Here is a 26,243-nt window from a genome sequence, read left to right as displayed (position 1 = left end):
TTCACTTTCCAGGTGTCCCTGTCGTGGAAAGGGTTACTAAGTACGGAGCAATGTGACTGGCCTGAAAGTTCACTGGGTGAAAAGTCCTGCCACCAAACAGTGCAAGGGACTGAGTTCAAGTGAAGGCGACATCCATCACTTTTAGTACAAAATCCCTAATTTATGAATCCTCCTACACTGCTGGGACAAAAGCAAACAACCTCTGCTCCCAAAGTCCTGCACAGAGACAGTTCTGTTCAAATACTGCAGGAATCTACAAGTCTTTGGACATCATCAGTTATGTCCACTTTCCTGGGGGCCTCTTGCTTGCATTGTAATTGCCTGTTAAGACATGTTAGGCCTCAAGGAAACTGTATATAAATCTCTGGCAAATCACTTTGTGACATGGGAGCTGGGGTGAGGGGTGGGCATTCTTCTATGAAATACGCTGGTATTAATCAGGAGTAACTCCATTGTAGTCAGTGGGATTGCACTGGTGTAAAGCTGGTGTGAGTGAGAGAAGAATCAGCTCTGAGGTCTTCAGCTCCAACATCTGCACTGTATAAAAGTATTTGTTTCTAGTGCAAGGAGGAGGAGCATGAATCGCACGTCATGAGGTGCCTGGGCTTTCTCAGAAAGATTCAGGTTTATCCTGGATCAGGGACACTGTACTGAGGCTGTCAATCTGGACATTATAACAAATCCACAGCCACCTAAATATTCCATGGTTATCCCACGGCCCCTTGGAACTCCATTGCAACAGAGGGGCTAGAAACCAGATGATCTTGCTTTAAAGCTCAGGCTCATACCATGATTATCCTCCTGCCTTTACTAGTGTTGGGCATAAGGAGTGGAGGGCAGTGGTGTAAGTGCATGCACATCTATTCCCCCCTCCCCACCCAAGCCAGCACATTGCACTGAATCTCTGTCCCAAACCTAGCCCAGCTTCTCTTTGACGGTGGAGGGAATCCCTCCCCTACACGCCCTGGCTCAATCGGCTGTAAGGAGCGAATGTGCCATCCTGGCTTGCCCAAGCGTTTGGGGCAAGCAAAAGACAAATCACTTTTGCCCTGCTGATGAAGAACAATTGAGCCAGGCACTGTGGTGGCATGGAGCCATTTTTAGCCTCACTGTCACTAGACAAGGGAAGATTTGTAACCACGCGGGTGAAACTTGGCTTCTAGTCCTTATCTCAGTCTGGTCATGGTGTTTCAGTTCCAGGCCCACTCTGGGCAACCCCAGACTAGAACGTCACATACACACAAACCAAGCCAATGCAGTCACCATGTGCCTCCTCCGAAAAGTCTCCCTGCGTTTCTATCTGTGCAGCCACATGATGCAGGGTCCCGGATGCGACCACCTGCACAGGCATTTTGGATCTTCTCTCTGCAAGCACGTCTTGGCCTTTAATTGGTATTAGTTTATCTCAGTATAGTTAACAGAACCAAGGGGGTACTTGTGGAGCGAAAATCTCCCATTTCCCCTGCCTTTCTCCCCAAAATGGCTTTCACTCTTGCTTGCCTATCCAGGAAGCCTCCCTCCTCTGCACTGAAAAGGTATTTTCCATCCATGCACCCATCAGTGGAGTGGATTAAAAAAGAAAGGAAAATAACATACCTGCAGGTTCTTCTGCGCTGCTGGCCGCAGTGGTGGGTGGAGCAACAGGAATCTCTGTGCAGGAGAACAAGAAACAGGAAGGGAAAAGAAAGGATAAAAAAAGGAGGGGGGCATTATTTCAAGCTCCAGATAAGATTGGGCTATGCACACATCCTACTTGCTTTTACTAACTCCATCTGCAGGGGAGTTGTTTGCACAGTCTTACATGTGTCACAGTGAGAAAGCAAAGGGTTACACTCGAGAGCCAATGATGCTCTTGAAGGATACAGAACCTGCCCCAGGTTGACAATTGCTTGTGTTGCCCAGGTGGGTGTAATATAGGAACTGGGAGTTCATCTGTTTATTTTTTTAAATAAATAAGAAACATTCAAAAGATGGCCTGGGGCTAAAGCAGCCAGTTTTAACTGTGTTCTAGGCTATGTCAAACAACGGAAAGAGAGAATGATGCTAATGTTTGCTTCTTCTGCTCAGTTGTTGTGTGGATGCATGTTTCAGGAAATGATCTTTGCAAATCATTTCTTTCCAGTGCAGTAGGCTATGCCATGTGTCATGTATGAACCCTGTTGTATCTCCTTGGTGGGACAGACATTTTATCTCACACCTCAAAGGAAATACAAATACCTCTATTTCTAATGAAATGTTCCCTGCTTTGATTTCCTAGTCATAGGATATTATGTATTTTGATACACATTTGAGGCCCAATAATGCCCTGGATCTGCATGCCCAACTCTAACTGAACACAGTGATGTCAATAGGATGGAGTGCAGGATATGATCCTAAGTGCAGTGAGATGATCTATTCTTTCCTCAGTGCACATGGAATGAAAACTTTTGCATATTTAGAGAAAAGTGCCGGGATTTCTGTTCACATGTGAAAATCCTGGTAAGAGAACAGAATATGAGTCAAAATCCTCTATGTGAATCTGAGAGCAGAATTTAGCCAGAGGAAAATAGCAGACATACTAATGCTTGAAATCCTTCTCTTCATAACTTGTGTGGCTCCCTCTGAAATCAGTATAAACCATACAGATGTATGTCTGTCGGATATTTAGCCATAAGCGTATTCCTGTTCCTTACATGGGCTGTGAATTTTATGAAAGATGGAAGTCTACTGGATTTTGAATGGGGAAAATATAGGCAATGGTAAATCAGAGAGTTGAATCAGAAAGTTAAAGACAGATGGAGGAACCTGTTCTAGACAAACTTTACCGGCTTCCTCCCTGTCTGTGTCATGAAAAAGATGCTTAGTACAAAAACCATTGCTCTGCATTAAAAATATCTATTATGCTGGTTAACATTTTCTACGGATGAAACTGTGCTATTGCTTGAAAAAAATTAGAGATCATAGTGAGCAGATTTTATATAAGTTTTAACGCTTTTGGCTGCATATATTTGGCATACGTGTATTTCATGAAATATCGGACCTGCAAAATTATAGTTGTCCTCATGCCCTGGGACAGGTAATTTTTACTGATTGGCAACTAAAATATACTTTCCTCTTGATGATCATCATTGTAAAGAATATTCACTGGTTCGTAAATTGTCGTGACAATATACACATATAGGAACAGGATTTGTAATCAGTCCTCAGTTCTGAAATTATTCAAATTGAACCCCCAAAATGTGTGGGTTCCTTAAAACAATATTTTACAATGAAAAGAATTAAAATCCAGTAATAACAGGAAAAAAATCTCCTGCAGAACTAATCAGGGAAGTGCTTAAAAGCCTTCAGACATCATCATGTTTTCTGTCAAAGGCAGAGCAGAGTGCCTGCATGTTCTTTAAAATGCCAGCAATATGGAAAGCCAGACATCCAGCCACTAGAGAGCACCTTAGCATTCTAGCAGGCTGATACTCCAGCAACATGACTGTTTTGCAGGCTGATCCCATGAGTCGGCATGAACATGCTCCTCATTGTGTTCACTTTAATCACGTTGAAATTCTGTGTCTGTCTTTATTTAGTGCAATACAACCCAGGGCAGGTGATGCAAGGAGCAACTTACCCTCTGATTTACCATGGCTGTTGGGGATGGTAGTGATAAACCTTTGCACATATCCATTGCAAAGCACAGTGAAGTGTCAAGATTATGGCATTTTGGGAAACAAGCATCTGCTTTTGGCTCCTGCTGTCCCATTGCAACATGGGAAAGAATGAATCTCAAATGACCAAAACCCACTATGGAATGCATGCTTGATTCAGTAATAAAAGCAGAGAAGGAGTATCTCTCCATACTTAGAAATAGTCATCATCTCAGGCAGTCCTTGGGAATGGACAATGCTGAAATAGACCCATGGTCTCTGATAAAGACTTGATTCTTTCAACCTTCATCTTCCTTTTTGTCTTAACAATAGGAAGTTAGCATAGACAAGGAAGGCTGCTGTCTACTGCCCCTCCTGCTTTCCGAGACTACTGTGGTTTTGTTTTGTTTTGATTTTAACGGTTAGAATTTTGTCATTTGGTTTCTTTAACAGAATTAGAGAGAGAGGGACTGAAACAACCATACACATATCACGGGTGGACAGAATTATCCAACAACAGCAAAGACAACAGGCAGCACAGCGAATGGTTCAATTGAAGAGATTAGGGGTTAGCATTTGACTGAGACATAGAACACACTGTGGCTGGCTGTGCAGATGTGGATCTCCCTAAGGCTGGTTCATAAGGGGGTATAAAAGGGAGGGATCTGGCATTTTACAAAAGGAGGAAACTTTGGAGGTTGCAGCCTGGTGCCTGTTTCTGTTGCCGTTTTTAAAGTGTATTTTCAATCGGAAGATTAATAAAAACTTTAAAAGACAAATAAAAAAGTCAAATGTTCCACATTTCTGGCTGGATCATGTGAGTGTACAGTCCCGTTTAACAGTCTGGGTGTGCGTCCTTGTAGAGCGCTCAGCTGCTTTCGATATGCTTTTAGGATGACAGCAACTGTTAATAATGAACCCTGGCAATCTGCTGGTTTCAGTTGAAGGCCTTTGACAATACAAGGCAAGGAAAGGAAAACATCATAGCAATTTGCCATAGGAACCAAGATTGTGGTGATATCTCAAAGGAAATAAACACTCAGGACACCCATTGCATTAAAGAAGTGTTTGCAAAGCAAAAATCAAGCCCTTTTAAAAAGTACCCAGCTGTTTGATTAAGCGGGTTTTAAATTGCACTCACATAAACTAACCAGTGTGGCAACTGAGATGCATGTAATCTGTGCATATATCTACGGCATATATGCACACAGTACATGCAATCTGTCCAACTAGGAGTTCACAAATGTGTTTTCAATTTAACACTGGTAATTGAGCATATAAAATCTGGTGTTAGTAACCATTCGGCTCATTCAGGTCTCAGTGGCTGAGTCGCTGTTGTTATTTTTAAAAGGTTAATTCCACTATGCTACAGACTTCAAAAAGAGTGGTCCACGTACTTATGCAAGGGGCAATGGGAGATCGGCTTTGCTGGTAGCCTTTGGCACATCGATTGCACGTGATGCCAGTCACACCATCTTTACAGGGACATTGACCTGTGGTTTGATTACAGGTTTTGCCAGCTGCACCCACGGGATGGCAATCGCATGCTGTGGGGGGAACACACAACAAAAGGGTCAGAGGTGGGGGAGGGGAAAAATGTACAATGTCATCTAGCAACAATATCAAAGAGCGCCACCTATAGTATGAGACCGTGTTACAGTAGAGCTGTAGGACTAGGTAAAAGTAGCAGTGATTGCCACAAGGTTTCCACAGCTATCCATCCAATCTAATGCTACTGCATGTCTGTAGCCAGCAATCTCGTCAACCTGAAACAAAGGTGGCAATTTATAGAGGTGGATTTAAACAGTCACTATGCAAGTCAGAAACCACAAGGGGATGAACAAGCCCACAATCCAATTGCTGAGGACATGGCTCAGGCCAAACACATTTTGAAGGCAAAACACGCACCTAGTTACATCAAACCAAGTGGATAGTGTTTAGTGGAGGCTTTATCTGCCTCCAGATTATGTAGACCTGAGCAGCCAAGGTAGCACGGGGTCTTTTAGAGCATTGCTGTGATGACATCCACCCTGTGATGCTGCAATTGATTATTTCTAGGAGTTTTTGAGTTTGGAGTGTTCGTTCCATGGCTGGGAGTGCCAGGAGAGGGAGAGGCAGATAAACATGGTGATTCAGGACCCAGTGCCAGCTGGTGATGGTAAAGTCACATAATGCATGTTATTGGCCAGTTCATTAAGAGAGGAAAACAAATTCAGGGAGCAGTTTCACACCTGCTGGCTGCAAGAAATTTTAGCTGGAAACCATTTGATTTCAGAAAAGGTCCGAATTCATTTCACCTCTCATGTAAGAAACTACTTTTCTTACTTTCCCTTTCACTTTCTTACTTTTCCTTTCACCCTTTCTCTGCTGAGCAGCATCTCCTGCAGCTGGTACTGTGGGCGCAGGAATGAAATGCCCTTGTCTTTTTTTCCCAGCCTGGGGTACCCACTTGGTGGCATGTCCCACTGTTCCATTTCAGGTGGATGGAGGTTTTAGTGCAGATGTGAAGGGCGTGAAAGGAGATGCAAAATCTGCACTTGAAATGACACTACGTTAATTTCCCACAAGGTCACTTACTGTGCAGCTGTTTGTAAAAACCATCAGGGACTGAAACTATCAAAACACTTCATGAATACAGGCACAGAGGCTCATTAACATCCCTGTTTTTCATATGCTACACACTTAGGGCCAGATTGTGGCCTGCCCCACCGAGATGGGCAGAGATGAGGAAGATGCGAGAAGCCTTCCTTTCCTCCTCTAGCATTCTCCTGCAGAGTTCATTCACAATCCCTCTAAGAAGTGCAAACCCCTCTCCCTCTGAGTGTCCCCATTGGTCCTAGCATCCAGAGGGTTTGGGTGAGGGCAGGGCAATGGCTGGCCCTGCTGCCTATGCCCAAAGGCCAGCAGAGCTGAATGGGCATGGGAAGGGGAGCGTGTGGTTCAGCTGAATTCCACTGGAGGACTCCAGCCTGTTAGCATCAGTTTGAGCAGTTTGAGTAACTCCCACTGGTGCTAATCATGGACTCTTGAGAGGGCCCAGCCAGTAGGTCCTCTTGTGCATCTCCATTCCCCATTGTGGCAGTCTGGATTCCTTCACCCCATCAAGGGGAGACCATGTCTCTCTGGGACATTTTATACTCCAATCTGCACTATGGACCCCCCTTTGTACAGCCAGTGACCATTCTGTGCATCCAGCTTCGCTCCACGGAACCTCGTGATTCCCACCAGTTTGTCCCGATGCCATTTGTCTCATTGAACGCATTGCCGGGGCCCCATTTTCTGTGCTTCGTTTGTGTGTATTCAGGCTCATCCTTGACTGCAACAACACCTCTGAGAAACCTAGACTGTTATCCAGACCTCCCTCCCAATACACATACATGCTGGTCACCTCTTAACCACACTTTACATAGTCAACGCCTCAGCTTTACTGGGGTCAGTCCCTCCATCCCACTACATATTGTTGTTCCTCTCTTAGACCTTCTCTGTATGGTAGGCTTGCCTGGGATGAGGTACAGAATGGAGCACAGTGTCCCAGAGGGAGGGCTCACTCCCTAGAGCACAGAGTGGGGCTGTCCCCCAGAATACTCTGACAGTGGCAGCCTGAAAATGCCCCCAGCTGCCATGGCAAATAGAAGAAGGTGGTGGCCACAGACCCCTCACCCCTACACTGGCACTAGAACTGCCCCAGCCTGTCCTAACAGGGCTCCCCAGAGGATTCAGGGGGCCTGAGGTTTTCAGTGGCGGGGGGCCCCCAGCCACCGAATTGCCACCAAAGACCCGCCACTTTGGTGGCAGGTGTCGGGGCAGAAGGACCCTCCGCCGCGGGTCTTCAGAGCACTTCGGTGGTAGGTCCCAGAGTGAAAGGACCCCCTGCCGCCAAATTGTGGCCAAAGACCCGGAGCGGAAGAAGGTCTGGGGGCCCAGGCTCTGCGAGAGTTTTCTGGGGCCCCTGGAGCAAGTGAAGAACCCCTCTCCAAGGGCCCTGAAAAACTCTCGTGGGGGCGCCTGCGGGGCCCAGGGCAAATTGCCCCACTTGCTCCCCCCTCTGGGCGGCCCTGTGTCCTAACACCATCAAAGCAAATCTTCTCTGAACTGCTCCTCTCAATTTTAGTAACAGGTTGGGGAGTCATTTGGGCCCAAAATTTGGGTCGGGGAGAATAGTGGGGCACAAAGCTGACTCTACAGACTTTAATTCCTGCTGCCCTCTCATTCTCCTCACAAGATCCCCCTGCCCCTCCACTGGCACACACCCCTCAAATTCCCTCTTGCCCCCCTCTGGCTTCTTTTTTCTTGCTCAAATTCCCCATGCCACAGCTCTCCTCTGACTTCCCCTCCCCTCCCTCAAATTCCACCTCCCTCCACCCACCTGGCTCTCTCCTTCCCCCTCAAATTCCTTCCATTCCCACTCCTTTCCCTGCCATCAAACTCCCCCTCCACCACTCTGGCTTCCATATTCTGCCCTGGAGTCTCTCTCCCCATCTCCAGTTTCCTCTTTCCCCTCCCCCCAGCCTCTCTCTCCCCTCCCCCATCTTTCCCCCTGGAGTTCTGGGAGGGGCAAGTGAGCAGCCTGTAGAAGGGCAGCTGCCTCATCTCTTCCCCTGTTGCCCAGCTGCGGATAGAGCCAACAGTCAGGAACTGCTGAACTGCTCTTCGGCTGTCAAGGGGCGGTTCAGGTTGGAGAGGGGAGTGCAGCAGGATGCACAATTGTCCTCCCTTCCATCCAATGCCTTTTCTCCACTTCCATGTCTACATGGTTGAGAGTTTGGGGGGGACAGGTGTCCCCCTCTACTTGAAATTTGGGATGGATGAAGATGCGCCCTCCACCTTCCCTGTATTCATGTCCCTGCTCACTTGAAGGACTTGTGACAGCATGAGGCAGAGGAGAAAATCTCTCAGGGAGGCAGCTGGGAGGATGGGTAACCTGCCACCTTCCCACTGGCCTCTCACAGAGCTGGTTGGGAAAAGAGAGAGGGAGGAGAGTTTCCTGCAGAAAAGTGACAGAAATTGAAATTTTAATCAAAAAATTTAAAACTGCAAGTTTTCTTCTGATTTGGGGTGGGTTTAACTTGAAGTCAAAATTTTTCCACAGAAAGCAGGCACTTTTGGTGAAACATTTAGTTTAATCAAAGTCCAATTTTCCATCAAAAGACAGTTTTGATGGAAATTTTTTGACAGTCCAGACTTAAGATCAAAAGAGACAGGCGGTCTCCTCTGGGGAGAGAGCAGTGTGAGGAAGGGTATCAGGAACAAGCTAATCAGAAATCAGGGAAGGGTTAGCAGCAATAAGATATAGTTTAAAACTGTAAAAGGTTATAAAGGAAAACAATACACAGGGAATTGGGGAAGGGTTGAAAGAAATACAGAGTCAGGAAAGGGTTAAAGATCAAAGACTAGCTGACAGGACAGGATTCAGAACAAAGAGTAGCCAGGCAAGGGTTAAATGCAGTAAGGCAAATCAGACAAGGGTTCTGAGTGGCAGACAAAACGCCTTGTGATGCATGTTGCCTCTTCCCCATGTATTGTTCAAATAGGGCAGGAGCCCGCAAGCCCTCCATCCTATGAGTAATCCTTATCCACAGGAAGGCCTCCATTGATTGCAATAGGATGGCTTCAGTGAATAAAGATTGCTTTCATGATTAGTAAGACTCTCAGAATCAGGCCTGAAAGGTAGGAACCTTAGAGGAGAGGGGGTCTGTCTGTACAGGCAGGATTTTGTGTGCACCATATAAATAAATAGCAACCTCCCTCTCCCATGATGTGATACTTTTGCGTATCCTGTCCAAATCTGATTTTGTCATTTTTACAGCCATATCACACAGTAAACTCATTAGAGAGATAAGGTGCATGAGGTAAGGTTGTCTCTCTTTCTAACAGAAGTTGGTCCAACAAAAGATATTACCTCACCCATCTTGTCTCTCTAAAATCCTGGGACCAGCATAGCTACAACAACACTCCATACAATCAACTCATGTCTAACTGGTTGTCTACTTTCACCCCTAGGTCTCCTTCAGCATTAATTATACTTTGCTCCTATAAGCACTTTACAAAGGAAGATCAGTAGAATTATCTTCATTTGGGATGTGAGCACAACACAGGCACAGACAGAGGCAGGGATTTGCCCAAGGTCTCACAGAAGGTTAGTGAGCCTGGAATGAACCCTGGACTCCTTATGGGCCCTATCAAGGGGCCCCACTGATTCTCTTCAGCATGGAGTCTCAGCCTGGCTTCTGTGACCTCCTGAATGGGAGGGCAAATCCTGAATGGATTTCAGAACTCCCTTTATTAAGTGGCTCCCAAAACTTTTCTGATTTGTAGCATGAGATTGAAAAGAAGTGGGGGACATTATTAGGGCAAAATCCTTACATTTGGTCCTCACTGGTTATATAGGACCCACTCTGCAGATTCTGCAGTCATTCCATGCATAGAATTTCCATGGACAACCCAGATACCAACAGAGTGCAGAATATCCCACAGAGATATATAGGGCAGAGGGGAGAGGAGATTGCTCAGTCCAGTCTGAGAATATGCAGAGTTGTGCAAAGATGTTAATAACTAAGCAGAAAACTAGGTTTCCTGGAAGGGTGTGAATCTTTCACCAAACTTGGGCCAAGTTGAAGAGTGACTCTGGGACCTGAGTTCTAAGTGGGCCCATGTTGACAGGTGGAAACCACATAAAACTCTGAGGGTTTTATACTGACCTAGATCAGACAAAACTTGGTCAGTCTTCACTGCAGAGGATGTTGAGGAAATGCTTATCCCAGGTCTACTTTCTGAAGGTAATAAAGTCAGGGCACTGCCAGAGGCTTTGGTATCAAAAAAAAAACAAAAAAAAAACACCAAGATGTGGAAACAAATGGATAATTTAAACAGTAACAAGTCGTCAGGACTGGATGGCGTATGTCCAAGAAGCAGAACGAATTTAAGAATGAAGTGGCTGAGCTACTAGATAAAAGATGCAATCTCTCATTAAAATCTGATATGGTGCAGGACATGAGTATACCTGATGCTATCCATATCTTTCACAAACTCAGCAGAGGTGATGCTGGAAACTAAAGAGAGGTTGGTCTTACGTCTGTACTGGTAAACTGCTTAAAACAACTGTTAAAAACAGAATTGTGTGACACCAAGATGAGCATCACATGACAGGGACAAACCAGAGTGACTTTGATAAAGGAGAACTATACCCCTCCAATCCATTTGAATTCCTTGAGGGAGTCAACAAAATAGTGGGAAAAGGAAAACTAGTCAAGATTATTTATTTGGGATTTCAAACAGTTTTTGACAAAGTCCCTCACAAGAGTCTGCTGTTATTATTAACTACCTACTAAGGACACCAAAGAGTCATTGAGTGAGGAATAAAATTCAGTGATAGTTTAAAAACTGGCTAAGAGACAGAAAACAGTAGGACTGCATGGTCACTTTTCAACATGGAAAGAAATTAACAACGAGGTGCTTCAGTCTACAAGGTCTTGTGGTGCTTGTATTGTATTTATTAGTGAGCTGGGTGAGAAGGGAGATCGCAAAGTTTGTATACGACTCAAATTTATTTTGGTCAGTCAAGACTAGAGATGACTGTGAAGAACCTCCAAGAGGCCTAATCACCAAGCTAGGTGAATGTGCAACATAATGACAGATGAAACTCAATGCGAAAGCAAATGCATTATTGGGAAGAACACAGTGAACTATTCACACATGCTGAAGGGTTCTAAATTAAGCATAACCACACAGGAAAAAGATCTAGGAGTCACTGAGGACTGTTCAGTGAAAAACATCTGGCTGATGCATAGTGGAGGTCAGAAAAGCAAACAAAATATTAGGTAGTATTACAAAAGGGACAGTGAATAACAATGAATATAATATCATGCTATCATATAAATCAATGGACTGTCCTACCTGGAATACTGTGTTCATCTAAAAAAAAAAACAGGAATAGAGGGAGCCAACCAAATCAATAAAAGGCATAGAAAGGTTTCCACACAAGGAGAGATTGAAAAGATTAGGATAGTTTAGTGAGAAGATGAATAAAAACACTATTGAGGAATGCCAAATAATATACAGAACACAGAAGGTCAATCAAAATCCAAGAATGAAATTAAAAGGCAACATATTTTAAATAAAACAAAATGCTTCTTTTGCATTGCACATAATTAACTTGTGAAACTCACTGCTACAAGACATTATGGCAAAGGCCCAACAGCAGGATTAGATTAAGAACATCTGCAGTTGCAATAGCTAGGATTAAAATATATACTTGGGACATATAAACCTCCTGTTTCAGGACACAAGCCAACTACTAATTGCCTGGAGACTGGAAGAAATTTCCCCCATGGGCATGGGTTATTGCAAAATTGTCTGTTGTGAGGTTTTATATCTTCCTCTGATCCAATAGTGGCCACTGCTATAGACATGATTCTGTATTTAGACAGACCACTGGTCTGACTGATTATAGGCACTGTTTTGTTTTTATGCTTCAGCTGAGATTAGAATGGAGTTTTCAGGCTTTCGAATAAAAAACCTCAAAGCAAAGCTCAGGGCTGTGAATGAGAGAGTGAGAAAGAAAGAGAGCTATTCTCTTGAAATGTTTTAGAACTTGTTAGGATCTGTCTGGCTTGTGGCAGGTCACCAAGCAGCCATTACAAAAATGCAAATATTTTTCCATCCTTGAATTTTTGTCACAGGTATTCTCAGCCGCTAATCTCCAAACGCATATGTGTTGAAAGATAAGAGGAGGACAAATTTCCAGGATTATCTCTTGTCAAGTGTGACATTTTTGAGAAGGTATTCAGTTCACCCAGGGGTGGGAGACTGAAAGGACTTCACATTTTTTAAGAATTGCATCTTCCTGTTTTAAAGGAACTTGTTCCTTTGCAATGTGCTAAGAACAATACAAAGCCCATTTCATTGGATAAAAGACAACTTAATTTCCTGGTAAGTGTTTGGATTTCTTCATGTTGCACCATATCTGCAATGATAACATCATAGCTTTCAGACCTTCCAGTTTCAGACTTAAAACCCAGGGTTTCGAGTGAGCATTCTGTGCTTTGTGGTGAGCAGTAAAATGTCAATACAAATACTGAACTAAGCCCAGAGAAATATCTATTCCTTTGCAGTGGTTAGTAAGTAAGGACCCAATTCAGGAAAGTATCCCTTTTCAGGAAACCACTTAAGCATATGCTTAACTTTACATATGTGCTTAAGTACTGTTGAAGTCAATTTTTCTAGATGTTTGTTTTGTGGGAAATTTTGACTTTGTTCTGATTCAGAATGAAAACAAATTTTGAAATGTCAGACTACCCCATGGAACAAAAAATCTGGTTTCCCATGAGCTTTATCTGGAACGACAGAAGAATTGAGATATTGGGTCCAGTCCATCTGATACATCATATTTAGTAACTCACATACCAGGAAAGCCTGATTCTAGTAAATTCACCTGGCTTGGGACTGAAGGTCCATGAAACCACTGAACTCTGCATGATTTCCACCAAAAGCCATAGTAAGGTAGATGTTCATCTGAAACTTGACCCCAGCCTCAAAATTCAGCCACCCATTTTCCAGAAGATTCTAAACCTTGGCAAATGATTTGGTGAATTGCTTTTGGCTTTTAGGTTTTCAGTAAAATCCCAGAACAGGAGAGTGTCACATTGTTTGGAGATTCAGAGACATTTCACCTACATCAGACATCCACACAGTTTCACTTTGAACATAGCCACACCCAAGATGATGCAAAGAGATATGATCTATAATAGCCTAGCTGGACTCTTGCACTGTCAGGTTGATTCACACTTAGGGAAAGCAGACAGCCCTCCCTTAGGGTTTCCAGCAAAGGCGGATTATGCTGTGGAGAGAACTCCGTGGAAGCTGGCTCTCATGGGAATGCACCAATCCGTCACATCCCTTGGCAACCCTAGCCACATCCCTCTCCAACCAGATCTGTTCACTGGGAGGGGAGGCTACAGCAGAAGTCACAGCAGCTTCAGTGTGTTGACTCTGAACACTCATGATGACTATTTAACTACCAACATTGTTAGCTAATTTACTGCTGATCATTTTAGCAGAAGCATTCAGCTACATTACTCCTGCAAATGAATATTTATTTCCTTGAGTTTAGTGCAGTATCACCTGGGTTCCTCTTCGCATCCCTTAGGAGATGCCGAGGTTTCTGGCGAACAGAAATACTAACTCACTTCCCTATCAGGTAAAATCAAATAGCTCCTTTCCACATCAAAGTGTTCCTGCCACTGTGCTGTGCATCAATGTCCTAATTTCCTGTTTATGGAACTAGAGCTCAGGGCAGCATCGTTAGTGGCCTTATATTTCTCACCTCACAACTCAGTCCTTCTACTGGGCATCTTCTCTGTGACATGACACCAGGGAGGTTCCACAAAGCCCCCATGGAGCAAGAAGTTTGATTAATCCAGAATAAGACTTTGAACAACTATAATAAATCCAGTCTTTGGTCACTCATGGTGTGGGCTGGCTTTGGAGATGCGAACAATGGGACAATTATTAGGGAGCTTGCAAACAAAGCCCATGCTCAGCTACCTATAAGCAATGATCATATTAAAGTTCCCACACCCAACAACCCGGCAGCAATGATCTCCGTAATACTGACATTTTCAGTAATGAAAAGCTGAAAAAAAAATCTTCATTTTGTGCTGATCTCTACGGCCTGCTCCACACTTAAAAATTAGATTGCCCTAACTACATCACTCAAGCTGGTGAAAAATTTTGCACCCTGGGTGACATAGTTAGGTTGATCAAACCTCTGGTGTAGACTTGGCTAGGTCAATGGAAATTTTTTTCTATCAACCCAGCTACCACCTCTCAGAGACATGGATTACCTAAATAGATGGAAAAAACCTTCCGTCAATCTACGGAGCATCTATACTAAGGGCTTGTCTATATTACCGCTAAAGTCAATGTAACTTACGTCACTCAGGAGTGTGAAAATACAGCATCCGAAGCGACGCAAGTTACACTGACTTAAAGCAGTGTCTCCACTGCACTATGTCAGTGGAAGTCGCTCTCCCGCCAACATAGCTTTGGCCTCTTGTTGAGGTGGAGTAGTTACAGTGTGTCTTCACCACATGCGCTACACTGTTGCAGCTGTATTGATGCAGCAGTGCCAATGCAGTGCAGTAATGAAGACATGCCCTATCTTGCTACAGTAGCACAGCTGCAGCAACTTACCTGTACGGCTGTAGTGTAGACATGACCTAGTGCTCGCATTCTGTTGCTGGCTGTTACCTACACAGCACTTCACTCTTTGGCTTATCGATCAAAGTGTACTTGCTAAGCACAGAGGATGAGAAAACTCTGGCAATAGCACAAGGCAGACTGTGGAGAGCAGGGAGCTCCTGCAATACTGGAGAGAAGGGAAGCAGGCCTGCAGAAATGTTCTGATCAGACCCACTACTTAACTCATTTCTAGAGCTTGTTGGGAATTTTCTGACAAAACATTTTTCATGAGAAAGTGACGGATTGTTGAAACTGAAACAGTTCACGGACAAGGGTCAGTTTGGACCAATTTTTCAGCTCATGAACGTTTTGGCAATAGTTTCAAACTTCTCAAAACATTTCGTTTCAACAAACGCACAACAAAAAATTCTGGTTTTCTAGTTTGAAATTTAAACTAATTATAGTAAAAAAAATTAATGGTCAAAAATCGAAATGATGAAAGGTTTTGATTGGCCTGAAGCATTTTTTTGTTTGCAAATATTTGAGGATTTCAACTTTTCATCCTGATTTGGGATGGGAATTTTTTTCAATCTCTCAGTGTTTCACAGGACAGGAAAACCATTTCTCACCTAGCTCTACTTGTTTTATTTTTCTTTCCTTTTTTCCTAGATATGCATGAAGTGCCAGGTTTTCAAAGTGACTAGTGATTTGAGGTGCCCAGCTTGAAACCTGAGGGAGAACTGATTTTCAGAGGCAGGTGCTCAGCATTTTGTGAAAATCTGGTCTCCTTTATGGTCTTTCAAGTTGGTTCTCCAATATGTCTACACCTAAATCACTAGTCATTTCTGGAAATCTGGGCCAGAACATGCCTTTAACATTTCATTTTGTAATGTGTTCTTGATGAAAGAATTAAATATAAAAGGCCACAATTTTCAAACGTGGGTGCCAGAAGTTTGGCTGCTAAATCTATTTTTAAGCACCAAATTAAGAATGACCTGAGTTTCTGAAGTGCCAAGAATCCACAATGCCTATCGCAGTCTGTTGGATGTGCATGTGCCAAGCATGCTTAAAAAAAAAAAAAAAAAAAAAAAAAAAAATCAGGTCACTTTTATTTAGAAGCTTAAATACAGATTTGAGAGGCCAACTTAAAATATATTTAAATACATATTTTAATTATATATTGTGACAAAGTTCCTCCTCTATCTTAGTGGGTCCTGTGCTTATTGACAGATTTGCTCTCCTCAGAGATTCACTATGTGGGTCAGGAAACAGCTCAGAGACCTTCCTCTCTGGTAGAAGCCACAGTCCAAGTGAATTCCTTCTGTGTCTGATCAGGAGTTGGGAGGTTTGGAGGGAACCCAGGCCCACCCTCTACTCCGGGTTCCAGCCCAGGGTCTTGTGGACTGCAGCTGTCTAGAGTGCCTCTTGGTACAGCTGTGCAACAACTACAATTCCCTGGGCTACTTCCCCATGGCCTCCTCCCAACATCTTCTTTATCCTCACCACAGGACCTTTCTCCTGGTATCTGATAATGCTTGTACTCCTCAGTCCTGCAGTAATATACCTTCTCACTCTCAGCTCCTAGTACCTCTTGCTCCCAGCTCCCTGCATGCATGCTACAAACTGAAGTGGGGTCCTTTTTAACTCAGGTGCCCCAATTAGCCAGCCTGTCCTAAGTGATTCTAGCAGTGTCTTCTTAATTGGCTCCAGGTGTCCTAATTAGCCTGCCCACCTTAGTTGGTTCCAGCAAGTTCCTGCTTGTTCTGGAACTGCTCCTGTTACCTGACCCAGAGAAAAGGGATCTACTTAATCTGGAACTAATATATCTGCCTTCTAACATCTCCTATAGCCATCTGGCCTGACCCTGTTACAATATTTAAAATAGATTCCCCTTTATTTTCATGATTATGGGGCAGAGTTTTTGAAGGTGCTCAGGGGAATGAGGAGCACAAGGCCCATATAAAGTCAGAGATGTGTGCTCCTAAAGCCCTTAGGTAACATTGAAAATCTCTTCTTACATACATAGGATGAAAGGCTGGTCCTACTGAAGTCAATTGCAAATCTCTCATTGACTGCAGAGGGGCCAGGATTTTCCCCCGTTTCCAGCGCAGTCTTTGTTCCTTTTCGAGGTGCTTTGGATGCAGAATATTAGTTTTGTGTTAGCTCTGTAATTGTTCAGGTCCGTGTTCCTCAATCCTGGCTACCCATCCCTGGTCCTTCGTTCCCCCCCAAAATGCCAAGTAAAGGTTATTTTTAGTCAGTGCAAAGCAGCTTCCTCTGGATTTCTTCTCCACCATGGCTGTGGTCATGTGATTGTTGTTATGCATCCTGCAGATTTTATTTTGTTGAATGAAACAAGCTCATTCCTGAAAGCCAAATGCCGATGTTATTACAGAGAGAGCATCTGTGGAAGAGCAGCCTCTCTGCACTCCAGCAGGCAGGACACTCAAACACATGTGCCTTGCTGCTAGGCTGAGATATGATCAAAAAGCAGAGGGTCTGGGAATACTTCTGATGTAACTGGGCACACTCTGACTTCAGAGATTTCACTAGGGAAGTCGACCGGACATGTTGGAGCAACATTCTAGGAGTTGCACCGGAGGTCAGACATTGTTCCAGTGAGATACCGTCTTGTTTATGTCCAGATGTCTTCTCAGCCTTTTTGAAGGGATGTCAAAGGCCCCATCTTGTTCCTGGTCCTTCCCCTCCCATAAGCTCTATCTGTTTTAAATTTGACACCAGGGATGTAAGACAGTCTCAGAAATTTCTGAATGTTCAAGAGAAGATGTCCCAGAAGAAAGGGAAGTGTTGCTGAAGAACATTGTGGAAAGACGGTTTTAAATATGGCAAGGTCTTCTGGAACAATACCGTCGTTTAGAAATTAACTCATCACCGTGTACTCTCTCTCCCTCATAAAGAAATAAAACCTCAGAGCTTCAGGCCTGTACACGGTGAAATCTGACAAAGCCAGAGTTCCAGAAAGAGTCATCTCATCTGAAGAGTTAAAAGGGTTGAAAGAAAATAAAATTATACCGGGATGGAGGCTGAGGGGGAGCAATATGTGAAATCACTGGTTCCCTTAAGACTTAAGCCATCTGCAGCTGAAATGATTTCTGGCACCAATGTGACTTCACCGTGATGTTATTAGCAGGTGTATTACCCAAGCATAGATATGCTTTTTTTTTTTTTTGTAATGAATTACGGGGCCAACTGGGGAGAATCTGGCGTTTAAGGTTCTGCAGCAGCAGGGAACTGGTGCAAGAGGCAGATGCCTTCAGTCTTCAGTGTGCGTGGCAAAGAACATCACCCAGCTCATGTTCCTTCAAGGGGAGATGGCTTTTGCAAAGCCCTGGTCTCTGCCATTCTGCTCGCCCTATATGCATGGCATTTTCTGAACGTACTGGCTCCAATTCAGAATAGCATTTAACTATGTTGTCCTGAACTGAGGTCAGGGAGAGGAGGAGGTCAGAGAGGAGCAGGAACGGAGAACAAGCACTGACACAGGGACACCTACAGGGTAAGAGATAGGGAGGATTAGTGTTCAGTGAAGAAAGAAAATACTGAAAGCTTTAGCTAAACAAAGATTAAAAGTACGAAATGGTGTCTATGGTTCCTAGCAATCCTGGGGAGCAGATCTCAAACACACATCTTTCAACACAGCCATACACTTGAGTGGAGACGGTGGGTCACTGTTGGTTGTGAAGAGAAAAGGGCTTCGTGTGGTTTCCAGTATTCGCTTTTGTTCCTTGCTAATGATACACGTGGATTATATTTCATTAGAATGAGAGCATATGCACCAAGGGGACAACAAGACTGAGGTTTTCTCATGGGGTCCCATCTGGCTTGAAAGTATTAGAAACCTCTAGGTAACTGTGCCAAGCAATAGAAATACTTCACTGTCCCCGATTCAGCAAATCATCGCTATTCAGCATAGCACATAAGCACCTGCTTAACTTTAAGCAAGTGCTTAAGTCCCATTAAAGTAAGTACATTTGAAGTTATGCAAATTAAGTGCTGTGATGAACAGATATGGGCTTTAAGTGTTTGGCTGAACTGGGACCAATATCTTCTCAATTGGTTAAAAATAACTTTAAAGCGCAATCATACTTAGTACTTTCATCTGAGGCTCTCAAAGTGCTTTACCAAAGGGGCATAAAATGATCCCCATTTTACAGACACGGAACTAAGGTGAAGTGATCTGCCCAAGGCCAAATAGTTAGCCAGTGGCACAACCCTCCCAAAGAGAGAGTTAATTTCATAATAGAACTTGCAGCAATGTTTTAGACAATGACTATATACAACTTATAGGAGTTATATTGTTGTATAAGGAAACCTTCAATGTGATGGTCTGGCACTTCTGTAATTCAGCTTCACCGAATTTGTTTTTCTGATGACAATGTTTGTAAATAAAACTATGACCTAGTGCTAGATGTTTGTAACCCTATCAAAAACTAAACAACCTACTTGGTCACATGGAATTGGAATGCCCAGACATAGACACTGCAGTGATGAGGGTGGTATAAACATTTAACTAGATTAGATAAAATAAACGCATGCCCTGGTGAATCTCAGGGAAGGTGTAGCTAGGCCTGGCAGAATCCAATTTTTTATTTTTGGATAATTTCAATGGATAATAGCAATGTTGATTGAGAAGCACGTTTAATTTTTTAATCTATTTAAGTTTTCACAGGTATGCGAAATTATGGGGGCAGATAATAATTATACAAGAGCAGTAGATGCTGAGATTCGAAAAATTAAAGTTACAACACAAAGTGTCAATATCGCATATCAAAATACGCAAAGTAAATATCCCTCAATCAAATGCTAATAAGTTCTCAAGTAGCATTTTTCTTACTTTCCTTATCTGTAAATTTTGATGATTATCGATGGGAATAGTTTTTGTTTGTTGGTATATGTATGGTTCAAATCAATGTTTACTGACATTTATTGATAACAATCTAATCCTTCGAAGCTTTGATGTAGAGCAACGCTCGGGAAGTTTTGGGTCAGCTGAATGTAGTAACAGGAGTTCTTGGGAGTACTCATCAGAAGTTGTCCTGAACAGGCACCAGGTCCAAACACTGAGGACTGGGCTCATCTCTTCACTTAATATCAGGGGTAAAAATCTGTCTGGGGATTGGTCCTGCTTTGAGCAGGGGGTTGGACTAGATGACCTCCTGAGGTCCCTTCCAACCTTAATATTCTATGACTCAGATCCAGCTTTAAGAAGGAAGGGAAAAGAAAAAGGGGGAGCTTTTATAACGAAGGGTGACTCTTTTGGGCCCAATTCTGCTTCAGACACACAGGGTGACTCCCTCCAAAGGAAATGAGATCTCCAAGCATGCATCTAAGGACAGAATTTGTCCCTCTTCCTCAACCTGCTGAGGCCAAAGCATGGTGAAAGTTCTGACAATGAAAGGCATCAGAACCAGAGCTGTGCAAGTAGCTGCCAGTAAGATAGAAGCAATTTCTTCAGCATATCCAAGTATTGCCTCTAGGTTCAGTTTCACGATGTAACATTTTGAGGTCAGTGACTTGCAATCATAAAAGACAGATGACTAGCAATGGGTGATTTCTTGCCCAGTTTTCCAGATGCAAAAAGATTGCAGGTGACACGGAATTATGGAGGTTAGTTAAGAATGGAGAAGTCTGTGAGGAACTCCCAAGGGATGTAGCCAAGCTAGGTGAGTAGGCAGCATGATATCTGATGGAATTCAATGTTGGTTGATGTGATGCACCTTTGAACGAATAATTTGAACCATCTTACTTAGCTCTAGGTTAATGTAACAACTCTGGGAAAAGACCTGGGCATCAGTGTGAACTTCTACATGGAAACCTCTGGTCAGTGTGAAGCTGCAGTCCAAAAAGTAAACAAAATGTTTGGATGAATAAGGAAAGGGATAGAGCATAATACAGAAATATTATGATGCCATTATATAAATAAGTGGTTAGCTCTCACCTAGGGAACTCTTCTTTGTTCTGGTCACCCCATCTCAGAAAGAAAATGGAATAAAGGAGGCAATTAGAATGATGAGTCATGGAAAAACCTCAGATATTGATTGCAAAGGCTTGGATTGTTTACTTTAAATAGGAGATGTAAGAGGGGACATAAGATATACAAAATACTTAATGGCACACAGAAGATAGGTCCAGCAATTCCGTTCATCATTTCTCAAAGTACTGGAACAAGGGGACATTCCATGACATTGAAAGGCGGCAAATTAAAAATCGATAAAAGGAAATTCTTCATCACACAGTGAACAATAGTCCAGGGAAACTCGTTGCCACAATATATCATCAAGGCTAAGAGCTTCTCAGGATTCAAGAAAGGACTAGACATTTATAGGGCTAACAACAGTATTCAGAGTTATAACAGTAAGGATTCAAAAAGCAAAACAAACTACTGAATAAAAAATAAGGCCAAGAGTTCTGGAAGGGGGAAATAAACATTCCTGCTTCAGGGCATCCTCTGAATGAGGATTAGGAGGGACTTTAACTGTGGACATGTTATTCCACAATTGTCCACTATGGGTTTCCTTGAACCTTCCTCCAAATCAGCTGGTAGTGGCTACTGTTGAAGACAGGGCACTGGATTAGATGGACCTGTGGTGTGTTTCAGTCTGTCACTCCTGATGTTCCTGTGATTTGATAAGCATAAGATACCTATCCAGTCACTTGTGCACATTTCCTTATTGACCCTGCGATCTGAGCCTTCTTCTGGAGTTTAACCAGCACTAAGCACCCAGTTGAGTGGAAAGGAGGTAAATCTGACTCTAAAACATGAGACAGTTGGGAACAGAGTTTAGGAACACAGATGTTCCCATCGGATCATTGGTCCATCACATCTCGCATTCTACTTCTGGCGGTGGCAAATGTCTTTGCAGAGGAAAGCAAGAAAAAAACATGGGAGATTCTCCCTTTAAGTTGTGAAATAAAAGCATTGTACCGATAGTCCATGCAAAAGAGTGGTGCAGGATCAGAACAGAATCTTAACACTTAGCACAACTTTCAACAAAGTCCTTTGCTGTGTCTTGTTTTCTCTTCTCTTTCCTTTAATTTATTTGCCTTGTTATCTGTTTCATACTCACCTTCTCCCTCATTTCATATTTCCAGTCATTTTATAACAACAACAACAACAAAGGAGCTCCGTATCATTAACACCATGTTACAGATGGGGAAACTGAGGCACAGAGACTTGCGCAAGCTTACTCAGAAGACCCGCGACAAAGCCAGGAATGGTCCCAATGAGCAAAACTCCCACTGATGTTCTGAGGAAAGGGCCAAAGTGAAACAGCGGAGCTAGCTCTGGGCATTTGGTGGGGCTATGGGGCCCTCTCCCTCTTCCGACCAGGCTGCTCAGAGCCCAAGAGTGTCAAAGATACTGCCCCTTTAATGTCTGAAAGGCCCCTTAAGTGGTGTTCCTGCCTGCACTCTATTTCCTGATACCGAGCAGGAGTTAGGATGGAATTACCCTGTTATTTAACCAAATGACAGCACAAGGCTTTTCTTAAAGGAAGCATGGTTAGTTGCCATTAGATGGTTCCCTCTTGATCTCAAGGACCCTTCAGTCCCCATTTTCATGAAGCTGGCACTGAGCAAAGTTACTGGGATCCAGGCCTGGTGGCTAACTCAGCAATAAATAACATGCTGGAGAACAAGTTTCAAGTGGTCTCTTTCACTTCACCTGCAGTGTCTGCCAGTGCATCCATTAGCAGACGTATTACCATTAGCAGCATGCGTGTGTGCAACCTGGAGAAATCGTCACATGCACAGATACCAAACTGTGTGTGCAGATACAAAACTGGAGGCTCTTCACACACACACAGGTGGGAGTACACGCAGCAATCACAGAAACTACATGACAGTTGACCCAATCTGTCTCCAAAAGGGAAATTTCCATATTGTGTCTGGATGAGTGAAAGGCAGTAAATTCAGGAAGGATAGGGTCAAACTTTTTACGCAGGGTGGGTCATAATCCTTCAGTGAAGATTTATAATTCTGCTGAGACTCTGTGTTGATACTGAGCTGAAATTGCAAGTTGGAGGGGGAAGATTCGTTTTCTTAATGAAATTTTTAATCTTGCATTAGGCGATCTAGCCGTTTCTCCTACCTATGCCAAATCTCACTCCTCTGCAATAGGTTTACATTGGCAACTTTAGCACAAGTGCATTCATGGTTCATATCACTTGTCATCTTTTCATCAAAAGCATGTAAATCCTTTCTCCTCAAAGTGCAGGACTGTTTCATGGAAATGCTATAAAACCCTACAGGTTCTGTTTCAATATAATTACATTAGGACCGATAGTCTGGCAAATATCAGGACTGAATTTAATCAAAAGAGCTAATGGAATCTACTCTACTTATAATAGCTTATGACGGAATGGGTTTACATAGGCTGGAGATGTGGAATTTCACGTGCAACATCACTGAGAGGTGTGGGTGGGTTGGGGGGAAGTAAATCAAAGTAAGCATGGAGCTTTATTTCGGAGGAACGACCAGTTTTGATGCCATGGTTTAAGGCTTGATCCTGCTTCCACTGAGGTCAGGGAGAGGCTGGAACACAAATGTTTTAAGAAGATATTTGTATAGGTTTTTGCCCAACTGTTTTTCACACAGTGTCAAGCCTATTGGGATAAACTGAAGTGATGCAGAAAGGAACCCAGCTCCTAGTTCAGCTGCTAGAATATAGGAGCATCATATTCATTTAGGGCTGATCCAAAGCTCACTGGAATCAGCAGAAAGACTCCTACTAATTTCAATGAGCTTTGGATCAGCCAAGAGACACCAGGCTCATTCATGCAGTCTGACCTCTAAGCTTGAAAGACATGAAGGCCCCTTCCTGACCCACTTGCTTCTCTCATTTTGTCTGACCACCCACCATCAGAAGTAATGGGGCTGTTCCTTTTGCTTCCAGGCTCTGCCTTGGAGAGCCTGGCATAATCCCAACACTGCCACTTCATGCAATATCCCTTCTCACTCTGGCTCCAGTTCCCTTGCACGTGGTTTGCAGCCAAATTGCAATGTCTGGCTGAGCAGCCTGCCAGTCTAGTAAAAAAGTTTTCCATGTGCCTTCATGCCATGTGCTGGCTGTTGCATCGGTCTGGGAAGCAGCCTCTCCATTCATTGAAATCTTTCTTTGTAAGAAGATAACAGGAAGGAAGCAAATGTACAGTAAATCAACATGAACATAAGAGCATAACTCTTTAACAGGCCACTGTCAGGTTAAGTCATCCTTACAAGCCCCAAACAAACACACATTTCCTTACCTGGGTTTCCAGGACCACGGTGGATTATTAAAACTGAATTTTTTTTAAAAGAATGCATTTTCATTATGCTCTTTGTTCACCGCTACCCTCCCCCTTAACAAAAGCTTCACTTAGTCTGAACAGAAGAACTACCTCGGTCATTTTTACTTCCTGTTTACAGCTCATTCACAATTTGATCTTCATACACTTGCCCAATGTGCAATGTTGGGAACCAAAACAAAACAAGGGACCTATTTATGGCTTTTTAAAAAAAGTTTTAATTAATTAATTATTTATTTATTTATTTTTTAAAAAACCACCATGCAGACATTTCTAAAAACTCTTTGGTAAAGCCCATTTTGTAAAAAACCATTTCTGAGAACCCAACTGGGTATATGAAAGTGTCCCTTTAGAGAACACAATTTTGTTCATCCAGCAGTCTCTTTTACCTTGCCATTAGATATAAAATAAATGAAGAAATGCAATGTTGTTATAGTATGGAGTGAAAGAGGAATAACACACATACGAGGAAAAGCAATTTAGCTAAATGTATCTGTTAGGTTGAATTAATGAAGTTGAATTATTACATACAAACATATCCAGCAGATCCTTTATCAAACACATGTTATAAGTTCACACCAGGCAAAATATACTTGCAAGAATGATTAAGTATGCTGCATGCTGGCTTGACAGTTCTCTATCAATTTTATTTTCACAAGACACTGGTATTTCATTAAATGTGTTAAACGTAAAATGTGAATGGAGCATTGCAATGGTTGAAAGAATCAAGTCTTATAGAGAAACATTATCTGCTCTGTGAAATGAAACGTGAGTCATTTGTAAGGCTGATGGCAGATGCAATAGGATGGTTAATTTCTTAATTTTAAATGCATTCATCCACATGAGATTCTGGGGGAGCCAAGCCCATCAACAGATGGTTTGGTGAGATGATAAATTAATATTGTTATCAATGGAGAAATGGCTGAAATTGTTAGACGATAGCTCTTTTTTAACAATTATTTTACCATTTTAAAAAAATATTTTATAATAGAGCCAAAGTTCATAAAGAACAACAGTGGAAAACGAAAAGCCTCTGTATTGTAAAGAGCTCAGGAATACGATGGTTCAAAGGAATTCCCCATTCTGCAGGAAACTTCATTTCATCTGCGTTTGTATAGGACAATAGATTATACCAACAATAAACCATTCGAACTACTGTGAAATTGTGCTGAATAGCTGGAGAGTCAGGGACTTATCAATCATTAGCATATTTATTACGTACCTTTGTATCTATTAGCTCCAATAGCCGGGGTTTTGTTATAAACTATAGAGAGTGGGGAGAAGTATTCAGATTTGTTGATCTCTAATTCAAGAGCAGGAGCTATTCAAGAACAAGCCACATCAAGATACATTCATTGCAAAGTGAATTTAGTAGAATTAATTAGGATTGCAAAGTGTTTTACAAAGGTGAGTAAGCATTATTCTCATGGGGAAACTGAGGAATAGAGGGATTAAGTCACTGTCCAAAAAGACACCGAGTCACTGGCAGAACTAGAACTAGGATCTCCTTAAGCTTAACAATGGGCTTTAACCACAAAACCATACTGCCTCCCTCAGGTGGAACTTCATTTTTATGCCAAGAGATAGCATATGGTGTATGGACCACCATGGGGGTGTTGCATGGGAATTGTGGTGTCTCTTTTTACAGGGATGAATTGCACCTTTTGTGCCTATGGAAGATGCTGACTTGACAGGCATGGAGAATAGGTACATCAGTGGCAATGGAAAACTGCTCCATCAGTGAGCTTCGGGGAGGGGGACACCTCTGGGAGATAAAAAGATAAGGCTGTTTTCATGCTATTCTATCCTATGCCCAACCAAGTATTTGTTGTGAGAAGGAATAGTCAGCACTAAAGAACCACCTGCTCATTCCCCTAGAACACTAATATCAGGGTATCAACAGCAGCCAGCAAAACCCAGCACATGGACTCTGTCCACTACTGAAAGGCACAATGGAGGCAACCTATTGATTTGGGCCAAATTTAAGGGACTCCAGAGCTTGAAGGATGGGGAGGGGGAGGAGCATTGGTGTAAACTGCCATTTGCCTGACTGTAGTGAAATGATCCTGAGCTGATGCTACATCAAAAGTCTTTCCTTCCACACAGCTGGGCTCACAAGAGCAGCCCATTCCCTGCATAATGGAAT

The 26,243-nt window shown here is 43.0% G+C and overlaps 1 protein-coding gene across 1 annotated transcript in view; it reads right to left on the bottom strand.

The window, feature by feature from the left end:
* NTN1 (netrin 1) overlaps positions 1-26,243 on the bottom strand; it is a 214,924-nt gene that overhangs the window by 80,000 nt on the left and 108,681 nt on the right. Inside the window, exons 4-5 of the mRNA XM_050919332.1 lie at positions 5,012-5,161; positions 1,597-1,650 (exon numbers count right to left, since the gene is read on the bottom strand). Coding sequence (XP_050775289.1) covers positions 1,597-1,650; positions 5,012-5,161 — 204 coding nt within the window. The remainder of the gene's footprint in view (positions 1-1,596; positions 1,651-5,011; positions 5,162-26,243) is intronic.

Source organism: Gopherus flavomarginatus, chromosome 12 (genome assembly GCF_025201925.1).
Source record: "Gopherus flavomarginatus isolate rGopFla2 chromosome 12, rGopFla2.mat.asm, whole genome shotgun sequence".
NCBI classification, from domain to species: Eukaryota; Metazoa; Chordata; order Testudines; family Testudinidae; genus Gopherus; species Gopherus flavomarginatus.
This window is presented reverse-complemented; position numbering and strand designations above follow the sequence as displayed.